At 39.9% G+C, this 21,228-nt stretch overlaps 2 protein-coding genes across 5 annotated transcripts in view; both read left to right on the top strand.

The window, feature by feature from the left end:
- Positions 1-3,192, top strand: part of ankrd12 (ankyrin repeat domain 12) — a 52,403-nt gene extending 49,211 nt beyond the window's left edge. For 2 of the 4 annotated variants that reach the window (XM_047368218.1, XM_047368219.1), the window contains 4 exons: positions 489-587; positions 707-850; positions 930-1,025; positions 2,055-3,192. In XM_047368218.1, coding sequence (XP_047224174.1) covers positions 489-587; positions 707-850; positions 930-1,025; positions 2,055-2,240 — 525 coding nt within the window. In that variant the 3' untranslated portion in view covers positions 2,241-3,192. Of the gene's footprint in view, positions 1-49; positions 290-488; positions 588-706; positions 851-929; positions 1,026-2,054 lie in introns of those variants that run through there. The other 2 variants (XR_007038694.1, XR_007038695.1) reach the window with 2 other exon arrangements.
- Positions 3,193-4,743: 1,551 nt separating this feature from the next.
- On the top strand, positions 4,744-19,322 carry twsg1a (twisted gastrulation BMP signaling modulator 1a). The gene is made up of 5 exons (XM_047367026.1): positions 4,744-5,303; positions 7,027-7,187; positions 14,967-15,066; positions 16,979-17,239; positions 18,826-19,322. Exons 2-5 carry the CDS (start codon positions 7,062-7,064, stop codon positions 19,005-19,007), a joined length of 669 nt encoding a protein of 222 aa, XP_047222982.1. The 5' UTR covers positions 4,744-5,303; positions 7,027-7,061; the 3' UTR covers positions 19,008-19,322.
- The last annotated feature ends 1,906 nt before the right edge of the window (positions 19,323-21,228 follow it).

Here is a 21,228-nt window from a genome sequence, read left to right as displayed (position 1 = left end):
CCACCTGTGTGTCATTTAATCTCAGTATAAATCCAGCTGTTCTGTGAAGGCTTTAGAGGCTTGTTGGAGAACATTGGTGAGCATACAGCCTCATGAAGACCACAGGAGACCGGCTCAGCTGTGGAGAAGCTTAAAGCAGATGTTCGATCCATCATCCAAGAATGGAAAGAGTACGACACAACTGTAAGCTAGGGGCTGCGCGGTAAAACACTCTTCTCTTTTGGGTCATCACATTTCAACAACCACTCACCCGGAGCTGTAGCAACACGGACGCATGGGTGAATCTCTGGTGGGTGTATGGTGAAATCCATCTAAGTGTCCATATTTATTACTGGGATCTAACAAATTGGGGTGTAAATACTTTAGCAAGGCACCATAGCAGTTTTAATGTTAAAAGTGTTTAAAGTTACAACAGTTACACAGAGTAAAGCTATGAAGGCCTTTAAGGCATTTCTTGGAGAACAATAATAATAATAATAATCCCACAGATAACTCCGCCTCCATCGTTACCTGAGCCTCTGAAGGAAATGTTCAAGCAACAAGAGGTTGTCCGCATGAAACTACGGCTGCAGCACAGTATTGAAAGGGTATGTAGATTCATATCAGACCTAATTTCAGTTTAGTTGCTGTTCTTCTTTATTTAATGCAGATTTATTCCTCTCCCTACAACTGACCTTGCCCCTTTCTCCTTTTTGTTTCCTCTCAGGAAAAGTTGATCGTTTCAAACGAGCAGGAGGTCCTACGAGTCCATTACCGGGCTGCAAGAACACTAGCCAATCAGACGTTGCCTTTCAGCGCCTGTACCGTTCTTTTGGACGCAGAGGTGTACAACATGCCTCAGGACATCCAGGTTAGTCCCTCCCCCTCCTCCATGTGTCCCACAGGATGCTGTGCTTCAGTGGGTTTAAATGCGTTGTTTTTGTTTGCAGAACGATGACGGCAAAACATCGGTGAGGGACCGGTTCAACGCACGGCAGTTCATGTCCTGGTTACAGGATGTTGACGACAAGTTTGACAAACTGAAGGTAAGGGCTTGAAAATGAATGTAAAGACGTTGACTGCTGACTTGGCTCAACTACTAAGGAGTCAATTTGCATTTTTCATCTCTGTGTAACTCTCTCTTTCCTTCACTTATAGGATATTTTTGACAATAACGCTCAGAGTTAAGAACATGTGTACCAAGAACCGTCCAGGGGAGCCATTGTTGACGCCATAAAAATAACATACAATGAGCTATGCGCTCGTGTCCTGTCACTGTTTGGGCATTGCTATGGTAACCAGATTTTAGTGGATACAATTGACGAGGATGATGGCTAACCAGATGAACAAAATAAATCTTTGCGCTCTTGTTTTTTTTTTTTCGCTGAGTAATGGATTATTAAATCAGATTAAAATGTTTAGTAGTTTATTCTGGTTTGCAGGCTATACAGTATACGCCCTCAGCAACACAAAACAGTCGCAAAATGCAACAAGTAAAATGGCAAATTAACAGAATGCACAAATGCATCGCATAAGCAGCTGGTGGTAGGGCTGTTTAATGTTAGCCTGCCTGCCTCCCTCCCTCTTTTTGTTACTGGTGTTGTTTGGTCTCAAATAACACCAGTAAACGTGACACATTATCTCCTCCCGCTTTACTCCAAAGGCTCCAATAATTTACATACATGAAGAAAAAAGATTTTTCTACCATGTTTTGAGTCATTTTTGTGATTGTTGTAAATGACTGATTAGTATTTTGGCATAACTACAACCTAAATCATTAATCCTGAAGAGAGAGGCTATTTTAGCAATTATTCTGTGTAATGGGAAATAATAGGGGCAGATGTGTGCTGCCCTTTAGCGTCAGTTTATTTGCTTAAATCCATAAACAGCATGTCCAACTGAGCAGCCTTTTGATTACAGTCATGTAATGATGTGGCTCCAAGCTGGTCTTCTGGCTGTAGAAAACCAGACCAGCTGATATACAGAACCAGTTCAGGACCGATCTAGCCCTGGAAACGCCCCGAATGTTAACCGCTGCGTGGATAAAGTAATGACCTCCTTTCTCTGCTCCACAGACGTGTCTCCTGATGAGGCAGCAGCACGAGGCAGCGGCCCTGAACGCCGTGCAACGTCTGGAGTGGCAGCTGAAGCTGCAGGAGCTGGACCCGGCCACCTACAAGTCCACCAGCATCTTCGAGATCCCCGAGTTCTACATCCCGCTAGTGGAGGTCAACGATGACTTCGACCTCACCCCGATATGAGCTGCGTAGACTGGCCGGCATCTTCGTGGGAATAGAAAAGGAAATGTGAAGCACTTAAAATGTGGCGATTACACAGAGGAGCACTTAGAACAGAGGAGATTTTTACCCCGGAGCTCCTAATAGGAAGACAAACGAGGACAAAAAGCAGGAAACCGAGATCCAGGCTATAAAAGAAGAAACTGGGCCGGGTGGAGCGGACCAGAGGCACCCCTGAAAGATTTCAAAGGTTTTCAAAGTGTTCATACGTTGTGTACAGACTGTGCTCTTAATTTTTTAACTTATTTTATACATAAAAATGTGCATTTGTACATAGTCATGTAATTATTGTTTTAAACCTGTAAAAACAAAAAGTAATAGATATTTTGATTGTAAACTCGTTCTGTCTGATGTTTTAATGGACCAAAGTCATTTTTTTTTTTATATATCGAGTCTCCTCTTCGTCTGTGATGTTCGTTGTTGTTGTTGGCTTCTGTTGTTTTTCTCTTTTCTTTTTAACTGTTTCTTCCTTCCTTCCTTCCACATCTGGAGCTTTACGCCACAGCTGGTGTTTTTTGACTTTGGCAGTTAAATGCTGTGCATGCGTTGCGTTGTTCTTTATCTTTAAAAGCTGTACCGTGGACTTAAATTTGTGAGGTTTACTGAAGTGTTCCAGCTCCTTGGATCTTTTCTTTCTGCCCCAACTTTTTGCGTCTCTTTTAGCGGCCTCACTCCTCATGTGTTGTCCATAGTGTGTCTCGCGCACATTAAAGTCTGTTGTGGCTTCCAAGAAATGGAAAAAAAAGAAAAAACTTTTACAGTTTCGACGTGAGATCACAACAAATCCTATTTTTTCAACATAATGCCTTTTGAACGATAGTTCTAAAAAAATGTCTATTTTAATATTTACTTGTTACATGACTTGTACATATTTGTAATATATATAATTGAATAAATTTTATTTGTTGTGAAATTACATGTTTTGCATTTATTCTCAGTTCTAATTGATTCACACCTGCATTACTATTGTGGGTGCAGTATTCTGCTCAGCCAGTAGGGGTCTCTGTGGACAGCATTGTATAAAACTGATAGATGCTCAGTTCAACGGTATTTTACTGATGGTGTTTTTATCCTTTTTATAAAGCTTATTATAATTTAAAAAATTATAATATGAACATTTAAAAATAAACTAAATAGTGTTTCTTTTCTTAAAAATTACTTAGAATATACCTTGATGCAGTAGATATTCTCTACAAACAGTTAATTTACAAATATAGTAAATATCTGGTTTTATCTTTAACAATAATCTCATTTTGACTTGTATATTATTCAGATCATTAGTTTACTCAATAGATTTGTAACCAAATGTAAGCTGTTTACATCTTCTGTTGTATGTTCAAAAGTGGTGAGGAAAAAAAAAATTTTACATGCAAAAAAAGCACGTAACCAGATTTTCCTGTTTTTGGTCACTTATCAAAATTAAAAAGTTCTGTACATGGGCTGAAAGGCCACTCGGCAAGGAAGAAGTTATTACTCCAAATGCAATTTACTTAAACATTTTTGTTAAATGGATAATTTAAGAATGCAGGCAAATATTTAATTTAGGTAAATATTTTGTACAATTTTTTTCAAAAGAAAAAGATCCCAAATATATAATTTAACGAAGAATTTACCAAAACACTAACTAGATATTTTGTAAATATTTAAATTACCCAAATATTTAATTTAGAGAACAGGTGAATTAAATTAACAAGACAATTTGCTTATTTTCTAATTTATAGTTTAGATAATCTTCAATTGTTAAAGTATTTAGCAAAATATTTAACTTTAATTGAGCAAATTTTTGCTACATTTAGTCAAAGTTAAATATTAACCTAAACGTTTTGCAAAATATAAATTTTTTTGCTAAACATTCAGCTTAATATTTAACAAAGAATTTAGCTAAAAATTTAATTCAGCTAAAAATGTCAATGCATTAAAACCTTTATATTTCATTGCCAAATATTTAATTTAAATATTTGATTTAGCAAAACATTTACCTATATATATATATATTTTAATTAAGTACCTAGCTAAACATTTACTGTAACTAAATATTTAAATTACCTATATTTAGCCAAATATTTTATTTAGCCAGAGATTTATCTTAATATTAAATTTAAGAATGAAAAATTTACCAAGCTAATTTTTGCTAAAGGTTAATTTATCAAAAGTCAAGTATTTTATTTACCAAAATAATTTAGCTGAACGTTTAATTTAGCAAACAATTTGGCTACATTTTAAAATAATTGTTATATAATTAGGAACTTATCCATTTAGAAATAGAATTACAGCTTTAACATTTAGCATTGTAATATTTACACTGCATTGTTCCTGTCATATTGCTGTGTAACTGGGGCCTCATATCTAATCTGATTACAACTGGAGTTTCCGGCCTCCTCCCCGCCGCAGGCTGATAGGCTGCGTGTTGAAGCTGCAGCAGCAACTCATGTAAACACCTGTGGAGCTAAGTGGCTCATCACAGCCCTGCAGCCGTGGGCTACAAATGAGCTCAGGGTTGGCCCTCAGCGGGGAGCCCGGTCGGCTTCACAGCTTCCGATCCGGAGTTTTCTCACCTAATGAGACGCGCTCAGAAACCCGCTGATAGGAGAGGAGACAAAGGAGCCGCAAACGGGGAGGAGAAGAAGATTCAGAAGGCAAACAGTGCTGAAAAAGAGCCCAGCTCACGTGTTGGAGCGGATTTTACGCAGCGCTTTTACGCACGCTTCTCTCATTGCTGCTCCTTGGTGGAGTTTTTTGATCCAGGGGAGCTAGGTCGGTCATGTAAGCACCCGTCTCTCCGAAGTTCAGGACGCTGATTGACCCCAGGGGCCGGCGCTTTCTCTCCGCAGAGGCTTGCTTTGAAAATGGAGCGTGTGCCTTTAAGGCGCCCTACTGCCTGTCGCTTTGTGCTGCGGAGAGACTGACGCCCTCTGGACACAGTGGACACTGGAGCGGCGGCGGATAACCATCCTGGAGGAGTTCAAAGAGAAAACAACCTCAGTCTCTTCTAAAAGGACAAACTGAAAACATAATAACTGCGTTCAGGTGAGTTTAAAGACGTCAGATCTCTTTATTTCTTCGCTGCTGTTGCGCTTGCGTGCGAGTGAAACTAATAAGAGGAGGAAAAAAAAAAACAGAAAGGCGCTCAGGAATGAGGGAGCTAATGTCCCTCACATGTTTTCTCCCCATCATGTGAAGTGGGGACGATGTGCAGCTCTGAGCGTTGAGGTGTAAAAAAGCTCAGTCTGGAGTGTGTGTGGAAGTGCAACACACACACACACACACATGCAGAAAATGGATGAAGGCAGCTGATGTTGCCAGATGTGTTGCGCATATTGTTATTCCTAAAAAAAAAAAAGGAGCGCTGGCTTTGAATGAGATGTAACTGCAGGCCTGTTTTTTACTTCGGAGAAAGGAGTGTTTTGCATGACACAGCAGTGATTTCCAGAGTGTTTACAAGGCAATTAGAACTCGTTGTTTGGCCTTTTAGATTTAAAGTGAGATTATGGATGCTAAGAAGAGGGTTTTACACTGAAAGAAGCTCGGGTATGTGCTTTGAATTTATACCTTGAGGACAAAGCAACTGAAATAAAGACATGTTTTTTTTTTTTTTTTCTCGTTACAGTCCTGTAATGTATTAAACTGGGATTTTCTGTGACAGACCAACACAAGTAGAGCATAATTGTAAAGTGGAATGATTATTTTTCAGATGAATGGTTCTCAGTCCTGGTCCTCAGGGCCCACTGCCCAGCATGTCATTAATTGCCCATTACAGAAGCCCATTAATCGTGCATTTATATAAGCCAGGTGTGTGGCGGTAGGAGAACACCTAAAACATCCAGGAAAGTGGGTCTTGAGGACCAGGGTTGGGGACCACTTATCTAAACCGCCCCAGTCTCACCTCGTTTGCAGCCCTCTTACAGTGTTTCTTCCAGCTCTGCCCTGTATTTAGCATCATCCATCTTCCCATCAACTCTGACCGGCTCCCCATAGCATGCTAATGAAAAACACCCCCACAGCATGCCGCTGTCACCACCTTACCTCACAGTGGCGATGGTGGGTTCAAGATGATTTGATGTTAGTTTTCCTCCTTTTGCATGAAGGCCAACAAGTTCAGTTTTGGTCTCATCTGAGCCAGAGCACTTTCTTCCACATGTTTGCTGTGTCTCCTACATGACTTCTGCGAACAGGACTTACTTCATGCCTCTCTTCCATAAAAGTCAGATGGTTAGAGTGCACCACAAATAGTTTTACTGTTTGCAGATTCTCCCCCACCTGAGCTGTCGGTCTGTGCAGCTCCTCCAGAGTTACCATAGTTGCTTCCAATAATATCCATCCATTAACCACCATGCTCTTAATAGGTCGACGTGATTTTATTTAGGGGTAATGGAACAAAGGGTCCGGACTACAAATACATGTCAAACATTACAGTTTTATTTGTAGAAAATTTTGAAAACCTTGGTTCCTCTTCACACATATGAACTACTTTGCGTTAATCTCTCACATAAAATCCCAGTAAAATACATTGAAGTTTGTGGTTAATGTGTAACAAAATATGAAAAAGCTCAAGGCCGTGTACTCCACTCTTTTCTTGTAATGTTTCAAAGTGATCTTGATCAGTAATTCTTCAGACTTTCTGAATATCCTTCAAGCTTTTTTTCGGACTTTGATTCTAAAATATTACAAGAAAATCTGTCTGCTTGGAAGTAAAATATAGAGAAATTTTGCGTCCTTCTTTAAGATGTGGTTTATGTTTTTTTGCTTCAAGGTGTTTTTCAGTCGTGTGCTGGTGAGACCGTCAGGATGAGGTCCGCTCAGCTGATCCTCCCCGCCATGGCAGCTCTGCTCTTCCTCTTTGCAGGACTCTCTCTGACCTCCGGCTGTAACAAAGCCCTCTGCGCCAGCGACGTCAGCAAGTGCCTCATCCAGGTGAGGGCCTTAAATCCACACCGCAGAGCACGAGCGAGGGGCGGACGGATGATTGTAGGGTTGTGCTCTCGGTCGAATGATGCAATCGGTTCCTGACTGCGGGCTGATCTTCTGTGCAGATAAAAGTAGTAAAGAGCAGCCAGGTTTTAAGGCATTTTCCTCCTCTAGAGATGCAGCTGTTTTGTGTAAAGAAACATTGTAGATTCTGTCGACAAGAGCGTGGCTATGAGCTAACGTGACAAAAAAGTACTCCTAAGACTTCACCGTGAGCTTCCTTTAACTTGCTCTTGTCATAACTGAAAACAAAGTTGGGATCTGCACTGAGGAATGCAGATAAAATCCTCGGATAAGCTGGAAAGCAGTCGTGATGGTGGGGTGTGTTTTTTCCAGGAAGCAGAAATATTTATTTGTCCAAGCTCCTCCTAAGCTGCTTTAAAGTCCTGGTTGCTATTTCTATCTATGGCAAGTTTCCCTTCCAGAATCCAGCTGTACGAGGGCCGCTCTCTGCCACAGGACGTTTTAAACATCCCTGTTACTTGAGGATGGCAAACAATCAGTGAAGGTGTTGTTCTGAATTTTGCTGCGTCCTTTCCTCTGTCCTGTGGCTCTGCCTCTCCCATTAACATTTTTTAAAGTACAGTCTTTAACTCAAGCTCCCATTTCACCTGAATAACCTCAGCCACTGTGAGGGCGGTTCTATGCAGATTGCTTTTTGTAGCTCAGACTGATTTCCTGTGCTGGAAATGTGCAGTTCTGCATGCAAATTATAGTTTTGTTTAAAGCAAACCTTTTAAGGTTATTTGTCCACTCTAATCAAACTTCTAACATGCACATTTTTCAGTTTTTGCATGAAACCAGGCCTTTTCTCCCTCTTCAAAGCTCAACAAATAACTTGAATATGCAGTTGGAGTCTCCAGATTAAAGCACTTGATGGTAGTTTTTGTTGCTTGGTTTACCCTGCATTTAATATATCAGCTGCACATTGCTAATCTGCTTAAATACTGATTTCTGAGACGCTGCCTGTAAAAAACACTGCTACACTGCAGACCCTGCTTTAGTCCAGAAACCTATAAACCAGTCGGCACACAGTGAATCTTGGCCCTGCGTGGGAACGTCGTGTCCAGTTTTAAAGTTTGTAATAAAGTCTCATAATGTTCATACAGAGTGAAGCTCATAAACCATAAACCGCTATGAACGGTATTACCGAAGCTTCGAGGATATAGACTAACTAAAAATAAACAAAATGTCATACATTCAACTTCAGACACTGAATAGGACAAAATAAAATCAATCTTTAAGCCTGGACTTTGACTGGACCATTCTAACACATATGCTTTGATCTAAATCATTTAATTTTCTGCTCAGGCTGCACGTTTAGGGTTGTTGTCCTGCTGAAAGGTGAACCTTAACCCCAGTCTTTTGTAGCCATAAGACTTCTGAGCAGCTTCCATGTCCCTGAAGAAAAACAAGTCCACAGCATGATGCCTCCACTACCATGTCTTACAGAGGGGATAATGTGTTCACAGTGATATCCTATGGTTTTTTTTCTGCTGCACATAGTTTTGCATGCAGGCCATGAAATTCAGGTTTGGTCTCATCTGACCAGAGCACCTTCTTCTACTTGTTTGCTGTGTCCTCCACATGGCTCCAACTCCATATGAGACTTTTTTTGTCTTTTTTTTTCTTGCCACTCTTCCTTAAAGGCCCTGCTTGTTGAGTGGACAACTAGCAGTTGTCCTGTCGAGAGATTCTCCTACTTGAGCTGTGGGCACCTTAGCTACCTTTTGGGAATTTAAAATTCTTATTCACCAATATTCACTATTTTGTTGCTGGAGCTCAGGGATCAGTTTCAGCTTTACTTTGCAAACTTCGTACAGACGTTTTGACTAATGCTGCGTAATATATCATCATCGCAATATTCATATCGCAAAGGACTGGAGTGGAGTAATTGTTGGCTAATGCATTCCAAGTGTTGCCAACGTGCTGCTAATGCTAATGTAATATTTAGCCAGGTGGACAGAGATGCTTACACTGGATACAAATGATATTGCTCAAAATGCTAAAGGTCACAGATGAGAGAGGAAAGAAGAAAATAGGCATAAATTGCAACTGATATCATCATTGCAAGATGTAATCAAACATAAATGTGGTTCTTTGGTTAAGGAACTGCTTTATAGGGGAAAATATTGTAGAAATTGTCATCCTGCTGTGTCAGTAACCACATTCACACCGAAGAGTGTTTTTGTTTGGTAGCACTTTGTTGCGTTCACAGATCGGCAAAAAGATTTGAGTTTTTAACCAGCCGCTCACCGGTCAAGGTTTGTCAAACAGAAAATTCTCTGATTTCAATCCCCAACCAATATTTTCTCTGGTTAAAACAAAGTTTGCACAAATGTATTTGTATAAAGCATTCTTCAGAAAGAAAGTTAAAACTGGACAAAATTGGAATGAGCGGGCCAGACCTCAGAGACAACAGAAAACCGGTATTGCTAGTAAGAGCCTGATCGGTGCATCTCCAGTCCATTTCTTCAAAACATCCTCTAGTTGGCTTCTTTCTAATGAATGTAATGAGCTCTCCAGCTCTTGCGACCCCGCCGACACTAACTTGCCAGCTGTCAGAGGCAAGAATGATGACCTGTGTGTGAAGGAGAAAGGTCTCCGCCTCCAGATGCTCTGTAGATGGTCCGTGTTGCTTGTGATTAGTTGGATCTGCTGTCTGGAGCTTGCTTTTCACGCTCTGCTGCCACCTCCACTCATTTGTCTGGATTCTCTAAAACCCCTCAGGGCGGGAGAAGGGGGGTGAGGCCGGGGTCAGGAGGAGGTGTGTGTGTGTGTTTGGAGGGGGTTATACTTTTAGGAACTTGAGAAGTGTGCAGAGAAGCCCATCCTTAACAGGGTAGGCAAGGTTTTGGGGTGGGGCAGCAGATTTCAAAGCTTAACAGCCGCTGATATAGTCGTTCACAACTTCGAAGTGCTTCTCTCTCTGCAGCTGCTGAACTTTGACTGATTACTGGGGTTTCCACTTGAGAGCAAGAGAAGCCAAATAAGACCTTTTTAAGATAACCTCATCTGTTATGGAGGGTAACAACCACCGCCTGTGCCGACTAGTTTGTCCTTTCATTTTTCAATTGCTTAGCCTCTGAATGCCTCTGAGAGGTGAATGACACATTTATAACCCAAAGTTAAGTACTCTGACTCTATATTTAACTGGAGAGTCAAAAACAGACTAAATTCAGCACAGGATGACATGACAGTTCCAATATTTGTCATGTTATTTTTGTCATAGATGTTAATAAGTTGCTTTTGTGTTCAGCAGAGAACAAAACATTTACCATTGCTCCTTTTCCACTAGTCCCTACTCAGCGCAGTTCAGATTGTTTCTAATCACTTTTTAGGCTTTTCCATCACTATCGATTACGTAGAAACTATTTTTAGTACCTGGTTGCTTGCAGTTCCAACCGTTCTGAGTTGTGCTAAAAACGTGACCTCAGAAGCCCGTTGGTTACTGATTGGGTAGGGGGCGGTGTTACAGTCACAGCATAGATATAATAACTAACTAATATCTTCAACCATTAAATTGTTGTTCGCTGGGCTTATTGTGTATATGGCCCCTATAGCAAGCTAGCATTAGGTAGCATTAGCTAGCCCTCACATACCCCTTTAGCTTATACTGCTCCATGGCTTCCCTCTCTCCTGTACTTATCCAGAGTGCTCCGTCTTGGTGCCTGCAGCCTTCTCTTCTTTCACTCTGAGTCTGACAAAAACTATAAACCAAGCAGCAGGTCCTCCATTACTGTTATGTTTGTGTGACACCACGTTACTCTTTCAGATTGTGGGGGCCACCTTTTTATTGACGATCCCAAATTGAAATAACACAAAGATACTTTGAGTAAATAGGTTTCATTTGTTAATGGGTTGAAAAGGAATCATGTATTAAGGCCATTACTGTTGCTTTTAAAACACCTCTGCCCCAGACCAGCAAAATGACAAAACGTCTTTAAGCTTGCTGAAGATCATGAAATATCGTAGACTTGATTAGCAGCACCTAGCTGGTACTGTCCCCTTAACACCAATGAAAGCAGCAGGGGTGTACTTAGTTTTTCACATGACTGTAATTAAAATAATGGAAACCTTCTTTTTTGCATGAATGTAGACCTTTGTTGTTATTGTTTTTTATTTAGGCTTAGCTTTGCTAGCAGAGTTGATTCTTGCTAACTTTAGCCTAATAGCGAAAGCTAAGCTAACCAGTTAGCAGCACCTCCATTTCTCTTGTGTTTTATAAAAATAAGGAATATTTCTGATTCGTGAAACATGGCTTTGAGTGCTGTGTAGTTTTAGTTTTTACAATGCCACCTTTAAAAGTTACAATTAGTGATGGGATCAGATCTTCATCAGAGATTTAGGGGTAGAGAGGCTGGTGATTATGTGAGCTGTGTGTGGTTTTACAATCCCTCCCTGCTGAGTCATTTCAGAGTCTTTTATCATTGCCGGGGGTGTTTACACAGAGGAGACGGTTCCTGAGAAGATGAGAGAGAAGCTGGACTGAGAAAGAACATGGAAAAGAAAGTAGAGCAAACAAAATAAGGGATGAAACTAAGGAGAAAGGCAGTCGAGGAGGAGGAAAGCATGGTGTTAAAGGGAGAGATTTCTGCTCTGTTCTGTTCTCCAGGTGTTTTCTTGCCCTTCTCTCCTGTTCCTCCCCCATTATTGTCATGACCTTGACGTGGAGGAATGTGCTCCCCGCTCTGAGTTGGGAGGGAACACAAGGGAGGAAAAGGAGCTCCTCTGGCACTATTTAATCCTACCAACAAGGTTTTAGTTTTGTCTCCTGGACGGCCCAGGGACTTCAAAGACGAACTGCTCTGGAGCACAGAAGTAAAATCACGTGTTTGTGCACTGATTCCAGCAGCAGTTTTACGTTGTTTCTAGATGTTTCCAGAAGCCCTGCTTCTCAGAAGGACTCAGATCTATAAGGAATTAGATCTAACTGGAAGTTTTAAACAAGTTCTGTAAAGTAACAAGACTGTAAAGTAAGATTAAATCAATATTTTATTTGATCAGATGCCCTTATGTCACAAAGTTTAGTTTGTGTACTCTTAACTTGAGTTTAAGGCTTTAGCTTTAAGATATGATAAACGGGTTTGTGTTTTATGAAACACCCGAGTCCCTGTGCGACTTAGACTGAAAGTTTGAATGGTAGATGGCCTTTATTTAAACTTATTTCCTGTCAGGGTTGCTTTTGTGGCTCTATGATTCATGCACATCTTGCACTGTGCACCTCTGTTGTTGAGTTTCTGGGTTTATCAAGAAGTTCTATTTAAGTAACGTGACTCATCAGGTGTAGCGGAGCAAAACTCAGGAGCTGGTGCTTCGTGAACGACTGCAGAGAATGGATTGTATTGTGTAGGTCTAAACCTGACTTTTGTGTTTAAATGTGCAGAGCTTTGGGAATGTATTCACATAACCTTTAACTTTGTCATGTTTTGTCTCCTTAAAACCGGAAAATTTATTATATTTTACTGGATTTTTATGTGATAGACGAACACAAAGTGGTGGATAATTTTAAAGCGGAAGAAAAATGATACACGGTGTATTTGTATTTACCCCCCTGAGTCAATATTTTTCATTTTAGTTACAGATGCAAGACTTGTGGGGTATGACTCTATCAGCTATTCTTTGTAAAATATTTCAAGCTCATTCACATTGGATGGAGAGCATCTCAAAATATCTATTTTCAAGTCTTTTCAAGTGTTCTTGTTTGGCATTAGTAGTAGACTTTGACTGGACCACTCTAACACATGAATATGCTTTGATTTAAGCCCCTTCTATTGAAGCTCTGGCTGTATGTTTAGGGTCATTGTCCTGCTGGTAGGTGAACATCTGTCCCAGTCTCAAGTGTTTGGTGGCCTTTCTTCCACGACTGTCCTGTATTTGTCTCCTTCTATCTTCTCTCCCCATCCCTGTTGAAGTGTCTGCCACCACCATGCTTCACAGGGCGAATGGCATGTTCAGGTTGATGTTCCTTGTTAGCAAACTGTAAAGGCCAGAAATTTCAGTTTTGGTCTCATCTTCCTACACACATTTGCTGTGTCCATTACATGTATTAAGGTAAACTGTGAGATTTGTGAAGTGCATAACTGATAGTTGTCCGCTCAGCAGATGCTTTCATCTGAGCTGTGTATCTCTGCAGCTCCTCCAGAGTTACCATGGGCCTCTTGGCTGCTGCTCTAAAAAAATGCTCTCCTTACCCAGCCTGTAAGCTTAGGTGGAAGGCCATGTCTTAGCAGATTTGCAATTGTACCATACTCAGATGATGGATGGAACAGTGGCTGTAAGATGGCCAAAGCCTGGGGTATATTTGATAAATAAACACTGATTTAAACATCTGCAGAACCTCATCCCTGATCTGTCTGCTGTGTTTCTTGGTCTTTATGATGCTTCTTGTTCACTGATGTTCTCTAACAAACCTCTCTGTTTGCTAATTAGGTGTCTTCTGAAGGGGAGTAGGTGGCACTGGATTTTATTTAGGGGTATAGGAGTAATGAATTCAAATGCTTTTCACAGTTTTAAGATTTTATCTGACAAATGTAGTTTTTTAAATTTTGAAACCCCTATTTCTTTTTCTTTCTACGTCACACTAATGCCCTACTTTGAGTTTTTCTGTTATGTAAAATCCCAATAAAATACTCTGAAGTGTCTGGTAGTAATGGGACAAAATGTGGAAAAGTTAAGCTGCAACTCATGAAAGTTCCAGCAACATGGAAAAACCTGTTTTGTTTAATTTTACTTGTGTTTTGATTTTCCATCCTGGGTCACCAAAGCCTTCGTAGACCCTTTTTTTTTTGAAAAAACAGTTGAACTAAACGACTTATATTTTCTCCATTTTGAACTTCCTGTGACATTAGCTTGGTTTAGTCAGTTCTGACTGTCTGTTGCAGTTAACTGCTGAGATGTCTGGGCACAAGGAATGACTGATGATAAACTGAAAAGTCAAGAATTTTGACAAGCTGTTTTGCTTTTCTATTAGAAATGCAGCAAAATGTATAAATGTAATAGTTGTATATCAGTCAGGAGTATATAGATTACATATTCATGTTACAAAAGACGGTCTTATGTAATGTGTGAAACTTGTTTCTTATCTATAATTCTTTACCCTCCACTAGAGTAGGATTAACATTATAATAAACTGCAATTATTCTTTAAAAGAGTCCTCACTGAGACCTTTATCCTCTCCTGAGCTACCATAAAGGAAGCAGGATTTGAATGTCATGAACATGAACGTGTCAGGACCTGCACTGTTCTTGGGTTGAAAACCTGTCTCTTCTTATGTTTTCCTGAGGTACCATCGTCTACGTGGACGCCTCACATTCTTCGATAGATGCCACAGATGCCTCATCCAGCGTGTAGTTGTTTTAGTCCTCTAATAGTTACTATACTGGAAGCAAACCAGTGGTTGTCCTTTCTGTCGATGGTTTAATGACATGCTTCCTGTTTGAACGGCTTGTCTACATGCTGTCTCCTCTCTACTGTGTAATTTGTAGCTCTGCTAATGCATTAGAACATGGTCTGTAAATATCGATGAACATTTTAATGTTGACATTTTTCGCTATAGATGGAGATGTATGTACGGTAATTGTATTTGCTATGTAAAATATCAACCGCTGCCTTAAATGTTTTAATTACCCGTAATAATCAATATTTTCGCCCAAACTCTCTCCTTTTTTAATTCTAAGCTTGTTGTTGTGTTTTGCTAATGCATGTTTCCATGTGTTCATTCAGGAGCTGTGCCAGTGCCGACCTTCTGATGGGAACTGCTCCTGCTGTAAAGACTGCATGCTGTGTCTGGGGAACCTCTGGGAGGAGTGTTGTGACTGCGTCGGTAGGTGCAGGAGTCTCATTTATTACCGACTTGGGTTTTAAAAGTCCGACTGTTCTATTTTGGTGTCGGAAAACTTTGCAGAGGGGCCGCCGCCTGCTGCCAACAAGACGCAGCTGGTGAGAAGTGTTTGGCTGGAAATGTGCGCAGAAAGACACACATGAAGGTTTGTCACGCTGGTGTTAGGATTTGGCTTAGACTTCAATGAGTTGAGTTTTTTTATATCTTTTAATATAGATAAGGATGAGTCAGTTTAACATACTGTAAGTGGTGTACCACAGCAGAATAACATCTTAATGAAAATAATTTGGTTTATGTTAATTTACTCTGCCCAGGAAACACATGTACTAACCATGTTTGTATGTGGAATACTGGGAAGTCTGGAAAAGTAACTGGAAACTGAAAAGCTATGGAAAACAAAGACAGAGTATGAAGACATATCCTTCCTTCCTTCCTTCCTCTCTCTGAGTTTTACTTCCAGATGTAGAGACCGACCAGTGTAAAAATGCCTTTCAAAATGTATAATTACTAATAATTGAATGTTGTCTACAAAGGCTACAACTGGAAATTTGATTCTGGGAGAGTTTAAAATTTCAACATAAAGCTGGTCAATAACTCTGTAGAAATACTGTTATTTTCATAGTTTCTTGTAACATTTGCAAGCAAGGAATGTGTTTATCTAGAGTTTTTGTGGTGACGATGTTATGTAGAAAACAAAGCTGCCTTGTGTGGAGGCAAGGCTTTAAAGCAGAGCCGCAGCACAGCAGAGAGGGACCTGCAAGTTGTTTTCGTTCATGTTGTTTTTTCAGTGCTGATAGTTGGAAGATCGGTCTAGCTAATGTCTGTCTGTAGATTGCTGCATTTCTTTCACTTACAATACTTTGCAAACCACTTAATTCCTGAAATGTATTAATTTCAGTATGATTTGTTTTCCAAACAGGTAGATTTTCCTGCGATCATTTAAAATGGTCTTGAACAAAAAAAAACCTGCTGCGTTTGGAAGCAGGATATAAATAAGGGATGTACTGTATTTTGTCACTGTACAGACAGCATCAGGTTCTGAGCAACAACAATGCTTTCTAAAGATCCGATTACAGAAACAAACATGATTTAAGAAGAAGGAGAAGGCGGTTCTCCTCTGACTCTGGATATCACAGATGCAAACCAGTGAGCAGTTGTCTGCTCTGACTGACAGATATTGCTCTGCTTGCTGACATCGAGGCTTTATTAAAATGCTTTCATGTGGAACACAAGAACAGGGATCTGAGCGTTGAACTCTCTGCTGCTGCTGCTGCTGCTACACAGATGTTAGAGCGGCGTTTTCCTTCTGGACGGGCCTTTTACAGCACATTGAGGAGATCTTGTAGCTCTGACCAAATATATTGTCTTCATTTATGTTTTCTTCCCTTTTTCACTGTCCTTTTCCCACTTAAAACAAGTTATTTGTGCCAAACGCTGACTGCTTTGAAGTGAGAGTGTTTAAAAGAGCGGGGAGGAAGATTTAGGAGACTTGTTGGAGGAGCTTGGACTTTAAAAACGAGAGGAGGTGGAGCAGGGAGGGAGGGAGCACACATGAGTGTGTTTTATCTAAAACAGCTGCTCTGGCTCTGCTTTTAGCATCGGTTTGTAATCCAAATCCTCTGTCAAACTCCGTCCCCCAAAAAATGATTTACCCATTAGCTTTAATTCACTTGGACTCATTGCACAGGGTTAGAAGATCGTATCTTGGGATGTGGGGACTTTGTTGTGATTGCTACTGTGTGTTGAAATTAAACAAAGTGTTAAACAGACCTTAATTGAGATGAGACACATTTTTGACAGTGGTGTGGTTTTTCAAAACCACCCTCATGACTTAAAAACAGATTGAGGGGACAGAAATATTCCTGTAACATCCTGATGTATCTCTCTTTGTCAGGGATGTGTAACCCCAAGAACTACAGCGACTCTCCTGCCACATCCAAAAGCACGGTGGAGGAGCTTCACCGCCCGATCCCCTCGCTGTTCCGCGCCCTGACGGAGGGCGACGCGCCCATCAACATGATGGTGGTGTCCTTCCCTGTAGCGGAGGAGTTCACGCACCACGAGAACCTGGTTTCCTTCCTGGAGTCGCTCAACAGCCAACCTCAGAACGTGTCGGTGCCGGGAAACAGTATCCACACCAGCATCGATCCTCACGGTAAAACAAGGTTTTTTGTCACTCCTTTTTTACAACGCATCATCCTTGACAAATACCTTTTCTGTAAAAGAAAAGGTTAAAAACTTGTTTAAAGGCCCCTATTCCAATAGGAGTGTTACAGTATTTTAGGACATCTTGTTCAATAACTCACAGATGTAATTATCTCAGCTGTCCTGTCAATCATGACTGGCTAATCTAAGCAAAATACACTAAAACAGGCACAAACCATGATACTACCACCATCATGTTTCATAGTAGGGATATGTAATCCTGAAGCAATAACAGTAAATCAGGAGTTTAATGGTACACCTATTTATATTGAAAATACCCGGGACTGTCGTTTCGGTACGAATATGCCATTGTTTTACATCTGAACACACGCAGAGTGTTTATATGTGGAACTAAGTTTTCAATCCAACATTCTGTAGTGCAGCTTTACAAAGTGACACTAATACAGAAAGGACTCCCAACTCTGCTATTTAGGAACATTAAGGTTTCTCATGCAGCTACGATGGACCATTACACAACGAAAATATATTTCCATATATATTTAGTGTCAATATTTAAAACTAATATTCCTGTCTTTTAAAATATATATTGAATAATATATTTCGTCAATATATGACCACATATTGAATAATGTATAACGGATTGCCGCTTTTCATATTATGTAAAATGTATGGCAATATATTTAATTATATCTTGTAATTTTAGATTGAATAATACACCTCATAATATATGAAAATGGATGGTTTAACCCATGATAGACTAATATGGGATGTAGGTAGGTATGTTAAATGAAAACATGTTAACAGTTTAGAATGACCCAGTCAAAGTCCAGACCTAAATTCAATTGAGAATCTGTGAGAAAACCTGAAACAGATGATGTCCATCCGATCTGACAGATCTTGAGCTATTTTTGCAAACAAAATTAGGCAAAGCTGGTAGAGACATACACAAGACTTTCAGCGAAAGGTGTTACAACAAAGTACTCACTGAATATAAATGCACTCACTAATTGTTCAGATTTTAGTTTAAAAACATCTTAAAAACAATGCATTATTTTTTTTGTTAAATTAAAAATATGCACACCTTTTGTGTTGGTCTATCACATAAAATGTACAATAAAATATATTGAAGTTTGTTCATGTGAAAATGTTTAAGGGATATGGGAACAAGGTACTATATATTAAAGAAACTTTAAACAAGAAAATATGCTACATATTACAGACAGATCATGACTTTAAGTCTGTGTTTTGAAACGGAGACCCTCTTAGACCAGCTCTGACCATGCAGCACCACTTCAATGGTTGCTATCTGAAAAGAGAGATAATATCTGTTTTTGGTTTTAATTTGCAGGTGTTTTTGGTGTTTTACCCCTAAACCAGCGCTGCTGATTATAAAGTTATAGCATTCCCACAAAGCTGAGCACTTAACTCATAACACCCACCTAAAACACATGGTCTCAGTTAATTACAGCGAACCCATTAAGTAAAAGTAGGAACACTGAGGGCTGTAGGTAATTATGTTTTTTGTGAACCATGTTTTGCTGGATTTGTGACTCAACCTGCTTCCTTTCTTTCCAGAGAAAATGTGCACGGTGGTTTACTTTGATGACTGCGTGTCCATTCGTCAGTGCAAGCAGTACTGTGAGTCAATGGGAGGATCAAAGTACCGCTGGTTTCACAATGCCTGCTGCCAGTGCATTGGTCCGGAGTGCCTGGACTATGGCAGCAAGGCTGTGAAGTGCTTGAACTGTCTCTTCTGACCTGACCTGACCCAAACCAATTTGATCTCTGGGCACATGTTGGTAACAAATGTCTGGTCCGTACCAGAGGACTGAGGGAAGAGAAACCCATGACTGTTATATGTTAGTATTCCTCAGTAACCATGAAAAATAAACCTCTGCCTCTTCCTCCCTCTCCTACCCCTGCAAATTGTTTTTATTCTGCTGTTACTGTATATTTTTAGATGTGTCTTCCATAGTGTTTTTTACTAGGTGTATATGAATAATGTATTTTTGCAATTATTGTCAGCAAAATACCAGTCTTGTACCAAATAAAGAAAAGATTTGGTGACTTAAGACTTTGTGTTTCAAATGTTGGTCTTATTTGAAATTGTGTTGCTTAGACTTGTCTTTCAGGCACAAAATTAGACTTTTTTTTGCCTCTTTCTGTCATGGGTCCCAGCCTCAACCTTTGTGAAGGATGTTTTTAAAGAAAAAAATCATCTCACTCCCTGTAAAGGATATAATAATGCTGAAACTGCTGTTCTTAAGAGTTTGACCTTTGCCTCTGGGAACTGCTGGGAACAGCATTCTGGAGCTGAATGCTGATGCTGATATGGAAATAGTTGCAGGAAGAGCCTGAACATACTGTATGGTTAAAGCTCTTAACACAGCTTGAACCAAATTTAGGTTCAAGAGGACTGAGGGAAGAGAAGCAAAATTTTCCAGTAGGAGTTTCTCAGTCCACATAAATGACTGTCAGCTACAGCACCGTCTACATGGGGAGTTCCACAAGGCTTGATTCTAGGTACTATTCTCTCTTTGTGAAATCCTTTGGAATCGTTTGATGAGGACTTTATATCTTATCCACTATTCTGTGCAAATATGATGGGCTGTTTGAAAAAAAAAATTAAGCTAACCTTTACCTGAAATTATCTCGTTGGGGAAATTGGACACTTGTGACCTGTCTAGGGTGTAATCCGCCTCATTCCCATTTACTGCCCCCCTGCAACCATATGAGGAATTAGTGAGGAAAAAAAAGTTATTGGTTGAACAAAGGAGTTTTTCACTCCACATTTATGTGGAATGCAGCACAACTTACAAGTGGAGTTCCACAAGGCTCAGTTTTAGGTACAGTTCTGCTCTGTTCCTATTAAATCCTTTAGGATCCATCTGTGGGAGATTTAAAGTCCCTATCAGCTGCTTTTTTGTTTTAATATGCTGGACTGTTTAAATGACACAAAGTCTTTGGTGAATTTAAGAAATGATTGAATTTATCCTTTTTGGGAGATTTGGCTCTCCACACCCCAACTCCATGACTGTGCAAGGATAAAGTCTTTACAGGAAATAGATGGCCTTAGTTTCCCAGTCCACATAAAATAATATTTCTTATGGAGTTCTTTGAGATCCAGCCTTTAGAGACTTAATTTTCATATCCACTGCTTTGCTATTTAGCTATTGTTTTACTGTTTTAATGAATTTATGTCATTAATGCAATTTCTTTTTATTCAAGGAACAAAATTAAGTGGTTTAAAACAACTTTTTAATAACAACACCTCTTTACCAAGGTAAGAGACAATTAAAAAAAAAAGATTATTTTAAAATATCTGTATTAATTATGTTTTATTGAAGCCTGATTATTAGAAGATGCATGGCACAGGTTAAAGAGAAACTGTTTTCCCATTTGCCCTCTCTGTAACTTTAATCTTAGCTTAGTGTTTCACCAATCAGGAAACACATCATTTCCTGGGGAAACAACGTTGTTATTCTTCCATTCTGGTCCACAGGTGTACAGCTCTCAGTGACCATCTCATGCAAGCCAAGAGGAAAACATTCCCTGATGCCAATCTCTCACCACCGCACACAAATGCTCTTTGTAGTGCCAGCACATTTTCAAAAAGCAGCAGGACGCCCTATCACTGATTATGTTCCCAGTTGGCATGCAAGGGCAACGTGCACAGACTCATCTTGCAGGCGCACAATGAAACCTTGTCTGTCCCTTTTTTTAATTATTATTATATCAAGTCCTGACCTCATTTCGCCACTGCAGCTGTGGTTTTGGCGCACACAGAGCCAACAAAAGATCATCAGAGGACTAATTTGTTTCATATTGTCACCTTCCTTTTTTCAGGAAAAAAAAAGTTATTCACAAAATATATATAATATTTATGAACAATTTCACCCCAAAAGGTAATAACAACAGATGAGTGTTGACATACACATTTCTTATGGTCCTTTTTATTAAGCTACATATCCTTCTCAA

This window comes from Girardinichthys multiradiatus, chromosome 6 (assembly GCF_021462225.1).
Source record: "Girardinichthys multiradiatus isolate DD_20200921_A chromosome 6, DD_fGirMul_XY1, whole genome shotgun sequence".
Lineage (NCBI taxonomy): Eukaryota > Metazoa > Chordata > Actinopteri > Cyprinodontiformes > Goodeidae > Girardinichthys > Girardinichthys multiradiatus.
This window is presented reverse-complemented; position numbering and strand designations above follow the sequence as displayed.